At 44.8% G+C, this 7,732-nt stretch overlaps 1 protein-coding gene across 1 annotated transcript; it reads right to left on the minus strand.

The window, feature by feature from the left end:
- Positions 1–1,399: 1,399 nt before the first annotated feature.
- Positions 1,400–6,923, minus strand: LOC123425688 (protein FAR1-RELATED SEQUENCE 5-like). The gene is made up of 5 exons (XM_045109397.1): positions 6,588–6,923; positions 4,644–4,985; positions 2,135–4,550; positions 2,003–2,059; positions 1,400–1,808 (listed from the first exon to the last, which is right to left on the minus strand). Exons 2-4 carry the CDS (start codon positions 4,881–4,883, stop codon positions 2,007–2,009), a joined length of 2,709 nt encoding a protein of 902 aa, XP_044965332.1. The 5' UTR covers positions 4,884–4,985; positions 6,588–6,923; the 3' UTR covers positions 1,400–1,808; positions 2,003–2,006.
- Positions 6,924–7,732: the final 809 nt, after the last annotated feature.

Raw genomic sequence — 7,732 nt, forward strand, 5'->3', positions numbered from 1 at the left:
AATGCGGATGCCGGTGCACACTAAGTGTGTTAAAATTTCAAAGAAAATGGTTTACTCTGACTGGTGGGCCTATCTGCAACTCAATGGTCAAACAAACGCAATGCCACGTCAGCCCTGAGGGTGGGCCCTTCATGTCACAATTGGGTTAAAAATGCTCAAAATGGTACTTAACTTCAAGTGGAGTTTTTCTTTTTGCCAAAAATTAGAGCAAAAGTTGTAGTTTTTTGCAAGGGTTCCTAAAGTGCTCCATCTGTACCATATTAATTGACGCTCAAACACATATGTATTTAAACGTATTTTAGTGTTAGATACATATATTATATTGTTGTCTCAGTTGTGGTAGTTTTTGATTAAATACTTCGTTAAGGAGACCAACTAGAGGCATGCGTTTGTGTTCGAAAACATCTCCAGATCACCAGGTGTGAAGTGTATTATAGGTCCCTAAACTATTTCAAAGGTGTCACCTAGGTCCTCAAACTATAAAAATCATTATTTCGATCCTCAAAATGTAGTAAGTGTGACGTCCAAAATCAGTCACGTTAAGTCGTCTAAGGGCATCTCTAAACCAAACCTTCCTTGTACGTGCAGATCATAGTGTCCGGACCACTTTTGCCATCCATCGGGATCTTTATATGTCCGCTTAGCAGTTCGGGGCCTTTGCCGGAGTCCGAACGCTCACTTAACCAACCAAAAGTAGCCATGTGGTCCTCCCTCTCCTATCTCTTCACATGCATAGTCTTCTCTTCTCTTTCCTCCTAACCAGACACTATACACAAAATCCCACCACAAGCATGATCCCCCTCTCCTCCCAACAGAATTAACCACAAGCATGCCCCCTCTCGTCCCAACAGAAATAATATGGGAGTAACATTGGATGACCGTCCCCACATCATATCCATGGACCATGTCTGGACAAGAAAAATGACATTTGCGGTGTCAATTTGCAGGTCAGCTTTGGAGATGCCCTGAAGACCTATATTTTACCAAGCATGACACATTTGTTGTACTTCAAGGACCTGGATGATGGCATTCAAGTTTGAGGACCTATGTGACATCCTTTGATATAGTTCCAAGGACCAACTATGCACTTCACTCCCAGGTCAGCCTGGGGCTCCAAGCGAAGAAGATAGAGAGTTCACTGGAGCTAAAGGAGAGAGAAATGGGAGAAGAAACATCGATGCCTATAGTGATTCTTCTTTGGTATACATTGCAATGCAAATTTTAACTTTTGGTGCAAGTGAGCCCAAATCCAAGGTTACTTTTCCTGTTGTTCAATTCCAACTGGGAAGGAAAAAGTTTCTACCCTGTGTCCAAACAAGGCCTGAAAATTCGCCATTGCCTTGTTTGTATTTGATATCTTAATCCATGTTCGCCAAAATTATATGGACAGCCGGTGCACTTGAAAAGTGTAAACAGAATATCACAGATGTAAAGATGACATGAATATTCATTCGCCCATACCATCTACAGGCGACCAAACAATTGAAGAGACATGCACCATCAACACAGGCACAACACACACAAAATGCATCACCCGTTTCATCATCTACTGGAAAGTCATTGCCGCTTGGATGTCGAACATGTGACCTTGGTATTTAATCGGTCCGAGGCACCATGGGGCATGCGGTAGGAAAAACTGGACAAATCATAAGTTATGAAATGGATCGGAAAAGTTCTAACAGCCTTAAGAAATCTATTCAAAAATTATCTGCACAACCGGTAAGTCCGTCATCATTATTCCCAGCTCATTGGTTATTTCTACGCACCACCAAATTGGTATGACAGCCAGATATAACATCATCCAGCGCCTGTTTGAAAGAAAAAAGAGTGAACGAAACTAAATATTTGCTGGCAGGCGATAAACAGACATTTTCCCAAACAGGTCACTAAACAAATGATACATCTTGGGTAAATTGATAGGTAAGAACCATAAAGACCTTGGCATAGCATGACTGAATAATTCTCTTACTACAGTTCATACTTGTAGCAAGAAAGTGGTTACCTGTCTAGCGGTAATCCAACGTACCAGCACCCATTGTGAAGGGAAAGGTTAGAGAATCTGCATTACAATTAGCACTGTTAATACATGTTGCAACAAACAAAAAGGGGGGAATCATCTTGATTGAACAAGTACCATCAGCAGAGCCATTGATAAAGTTATTAGTATGATTGTGCAGACCGTCTGTGATCATATTTTCAACTGGAATTTGAGTACGGTCACAATTAGCACCAATAAGAGCAGCTATGTCAGGGGGGTTGTTTTCAAGAAATTGTTCCACTTGACCCATAAGTATGCTTGATTGGCTTTCCATGTACGCAAATGATTCAGCAGAGGTTGCAGCTCTAGCCGCTGCTATACTGAATATTCGACACAATAAAGTGTGACGCTTTGTCTGAGGGTCACCATCAAAAGAGTATGCGTAACCACCATTTGAAGATCCTGATCTGGCATCTTTCCTCCACCTTCTCAAGATGTACTGAGGAGGAATGTCCTTGATATTCCTAGTGTCAAGTACCTTCAGCATATGGCGACATGGAATGCCTACAAACTCAAACCTCTTGCAACTACAATATGACATGGAATTGAGCGAATCATACTTAACAAAATGATCTTTTGGATTGTCCTCGACAGTTATCCTATACTCACAAATTGTGCCCATCTCGCCACAGTTATATAGCATGCAATCCATGTACAATTCAAACTCCCTTTCAAACATTCTATAGGCAGCAGGTGTATACACATTTGCAGCTTGCCTTAATATTCGCATCGAAGGTGGCTTCTTTGTGCTCTGACTGGCACTCACATCAAATTGCAGTTCTGCAGACCGACGATCACATAATAATTTTTCAAACTGCATGAAGAAACTCAAAAGGTCGAACTCTAGGGATAAATACATTTTAAGCTCACTACTCAAGTTGTCATTCTGTTGGACGCTTTTCATATCAGCGTAAAATGCCTCACGATCATATGGTAATGCCCATTTCTCCTTAACAGCAAGCAAATCTGCTAGCCATTGATTATCTTCTAGGTCATGATTTTTCAACATTTCTCTCCATGCCATCAAAAACTCAGCCTCATCTTCACAATCAAATAGGCATCTCTTGAAGTTGTATTCTAAAGTTCTTGACCCATGGAATGCTTGATTTAACTGTTGAAGAGCATTTTGGTAAATTTGCCAAACACAAAAACGGTGTGCTGTCTCAGGCCAACTTACTGCAACAGCTTCACTTATCACAGCCGATCTATCAGTTAACAATGTCTTGGGATGGGTACTATCCATTGCCATCTTAAAAGTATCAAATAGCCATCTGAAAGCTTCAAAGCTCTCATCATAAAGTAATGCAGTACCAAAGATGACAGTTTGCCTATGATGATTCAGACCTGTAAACAAAGCAATCGGCCTACCATAGCCTTGCACTGCATACCCTGAATCAAGGCATACTACATCACCAAAGTGGGTAAAATCCATGATGGACTTGGAATCTGCCCAAAGAAAATTTGTCAAGTTCCCATCTTCATCAGATTTTACTGCATAGAAGAACGAAGGGTTGTCATGTTGCATCTTTTGTAGATACTCCAGAGTGGCACCTACATCACCATAGTGAGGAACTTTACACTTGTACCTTTTCCAACTTCTACCTTCTAGACAGTTTGAAGTGGCATCATCTTTGATAAGATCTTGCTTGCCATAACAATCGTCTAGTGATTCATCATACAAATCTACTCCACAATCTTGATAATTTCCAGCCGTCAGTGATGTCATCACGAGATCAGAAGCTGCTGCGGCGCCAAGACCGTGATTGTGGAAGGTGACAAACTCTGTGACATTATACTTGCCGTTAGATGCAAGTCTGATGACCATACACGCTGGGCAACCAGTGCGTGTCTCTGGACGAGGCTTCTTTACTCTATTTGTTCCTCTTTTCTTCTCACGGAACCCTTCTTTTGAACAAACAAACATCCTTCTAGTGATAATGTTTTCAGCATTTACCGTCATGCTTGCCCTTCTCACGTTAAATCCAATTTTCCCTGCATACATGCTGTAAAATTCATATGCTTCATCTTCATTTTCAAACTCTGGCGTTACCACAGTATCATCCACCAGATTTTCTCTCACAGCCCGTGCTTTACGCCTAATTTTCTTTGCTTTCAACAGATGAATCGTAGAAGCTGTTGCCAACTGATGGTTATGGTTCGGTACAAATTCTGTCAAACGGTACTTGCCATTGGGAGTAAGCCTAATGGTCATGCTTGCTGGGCAACCAATTCTTGTTTCAGGCCGTGGGCTCTTTGATTCCTTGGCACCCTTTTTCTTCTCCCGAAAACCTTCTCTTGAGCAAACAAATGTCCTCCTAGTTATGATGTTCTTTGATGTTGTCCAGAGTGTTGATCTCCGAACAAAGAAGCCCACCTTCTCCGCATAAATATTGTAGAACTCATAAGCATTATTCTCGTCATCAAATAGCATATTTACTTCCGGCAACATCTTCTCATCACAGCTATTAATCACAGGAAGAACATCGGCTGCCACCACATCCGCCACTGCTTCCTACCCATGAAGAATGGCAGCACCATGATAAGGTAACAAGGCTTTGTTCTCCCTTAAGACCTAGTGGAAAATAGACAATAATAGAGAACATACCCCATTTTGTTGTGGATACGCAGGATTCAATGGTTGAGATAAGGACACATGAGGAGGCCAAGATGTGCATGGAAGCATGACTACATGTCCAGGCCAGGACTGTTGTGCTAATCTCAGATCAGTGGTGGGGCCATCTGAAGCATCAGTAGGCATAGAATTCTGGACTAAGGGAGGTGGCACAAGCGGCATTGCAATTTGGGGACCCTTCTCCTTTGCACCACCGCCGCTGTTGCTGGACATTTTGTTCTACATACATGTATGCTCCATTCACGAGTACTCAAAATCCACTTGATAGACAGAATGAAGCTTCTTGTAATTGCACTCCACCGCTAGGCAACACAACTTCAAGAAAAGAAAGAAATCTGGTCAATAAATGAAGCAGCAGTTTACCAATCAACCTTTGGGCTATTTAGTCTAATACATCCTCAATACAAAAGATTGAGGCAATAAAAAGAGAATGAAAGAGGAAATGTTGATTGGCCAAGAAATTAACATCTTACCAAGCAGATGAAAACAAAATTAACCTAGAAATCACAACAAATTCTTGCAAAGTAGAGCTGAAACTGATGGCCAAATTGGATAACCTACTGCTAGATCCGTCCACAAGCAGAAGTCGATCCAAGTCAAGCGATGCTGCGCAGCCGGCTGGATTTCACTGTACACAAGATCGCCTTAACAGTCCTCGTGTAGGACGGAAGGACTGAGGAGGGAGAGGGAATTGTGATTCCCTACACAATGGTGGCCACTAACATGCAGCCAGGCAGTGGTGAGCACATGACTAAATGTAAGTTACGGAAGACTTGAGCCTTTACGGAGAGGGCTAACATTTTCACCGAGCTTACTAATGGACAAGAATGTCAGTACATATGTGTATATACATCTGTAAAAATAAGTTATTTGTGACATAAACTGTGAAAAAACCCGATTTAAGCAGATCAAACCACCCACCACATTCCCTACCGCGCAGCTCAATTATGAACACAATGGCCACCACTACGGATCAATCCCTAAAAAATCTAATCAGTTAACTAATATACCTAATTGTACCGACTCAGAACTTCCAAGCATGACAAATGGGACACCAAAGACCACGCCATTAACTCTATGCATTCGGTTTGGTAAATACCCTTTTCTGGTATGTACACTATCCATACTTGGGTAAATACGGTACTTCTATAAAACTAAAATGCGGTTTGGCTTTGGTTACGAAACTATTTCGGTTTGGCTTCGATAGATATCAAATTAACCAAAGTTGATGCAAATTTAAAAATGAGAGAACAATGTTTTCTTCCTGTCCTATCTATCTCTGAAGGTTCTGAACTTCCAATCCATACAATTGTCACAACAGGACTTGCATTAGACTAGCCATGACAATATGACATATAGTACTCCTACTTGCTAATTAATTAGCACTAGAAAACTAGATGTTAATGAAGGCATGGATGGATAAACTTCACAAACTAATTAGACACTGGGAGCAAACCTTATGATGTCAAGAACAAGTCAACTTTGGACCGTAGCACTAGCAGTCTAGCATTCCATATAAGGCTACAGAACATAACATAATATGTCTCACCATGAGTGTTCAGATAACGGTAATAACAGACAGAATAGAAGAACACAACGTCAGTATGTCACAACCTCCCATGGCCATGGAGTACGAGCATTACCACAATACCACTTGCCCACTTCACAAGATCGCAGCTTGGCACTAACTAGCACAGCTTAAGCAGCTTTACAGTTGTCAGCAACATTGTAAGTTCCTCTAAACATGTAAAAGTCAAGCGAAATAGCAACATCAATTTATGAAACATACATGTAAGACATGATATCGATGGAATTTCCATTGTTCAGAAACCTATTCGCAGCAAGAAGATCCCACTCATTGGCTCGTTCAACCTTGACATCATCCTAATAATTAACTAATTGAGGTACAGGAATTACCTGAAGCTTTACTAGGTTGTGCTTGTGCGGGGACGGAGAACGCCGGGAAGCAGGAGGCTGAAACCTGCGAGGGCCGGTGGGTACGGCGTCGGACGGGCAAGGAGCTGAGCAGGCCGCTCGCCGGACGGCGGAGCGGCGCCGAGGCGTGGCGATGCAGCGAGGTTGAGCGTAGGACGGCGAAGTGGCGCCGGCGGCGTGGCGAACTGGCGAAGCAGCGAGGCCGAGCTGTTGAGCCCCCAGTGGTGAGCACGCCGCCGTGGTGCTCACTATCGCTAGGGTTCGTCTGCCGGTCTGCCCGATGCGCTAGCTGCCGCTTCGGGTAAATCCTATCTGACGCTCAACGCGGCAGATACTCGGCATAGCGCAGGCTCACGCAGAGATGTCTAGCAGATCCGGTAAAAACGCAAATCGTAAAATTGAGATATGGATAAAAAAAATGCATTTTGATGATTTATTTTAACTACATTCGAATAAAAACTGTAAAACTGCGATAAAGAGATTCATCCTTCGGTCCGGCGGCCACCGTCCCTTTCTCCACCCGACCGTATCGGCTACGCCGGCCGCATCCAACCCCGTCACATGCGGCCCGTCGCCCGCCGACCGCGCCCCATCACCACGCCGACCGCGCCTAGCCACGGCTTGTCGCCCATACCTGGCCAAACGGGCCGGCACGGCCCGGCCCAGCCCGTCGTAATCATGCCCGACACGGCCCGTCCTAGGCCCGATTAATATACGGGCCGTGCCGTGCCGGCCCGCATGCTGGCCTCCCAGGCCCAAGCACGGCACGTGGCCTAATCGGGCCGGCCCGCGGCACGCCGGCCGATTTTATTAAAAAAAAAATCCCAGCCCCTCTCCCGCCCAGATCCTGTCCAAATCCTGCCCCCGCCCCCGCAGCCTTTCCCGCCCCCGCTCCCCCTTTCCCGCCCCTCGCGGCCGCCCTTTCCCGCCTCTCGCGGCTCGCGCCAGTTAGCGCGTCGCGTTGCATGCCCGCAAGCCCCGCACCGCCGCACGGCCGCTCCCATTGCTGCACAAAACACGTTCATGGCCACCTAATCGTGTCGGGCCGTGCCGGCACGCGGACTCGGGGTGGCAGCCCGGGCATGGCCCACAGCGTGCTCGTGCCTGGCCCGAGCACGATTAGCCTG

This window comes from Hordeum vulgare, chromosome 2H (assembly GCF_904849725.1).
Source record: "Hordeum vulgare subsp. vulgare chromosome 2H, MorexV3_pseudomolecules_assembly, whole genome shotgun sequence".
Taxonomy (NCBI): Eukaryota; Viridiplantae; Streptophyta; class Magnoliopsida; order Poales; family Poaceae; genus Hordeum; species Hordeum vulgare.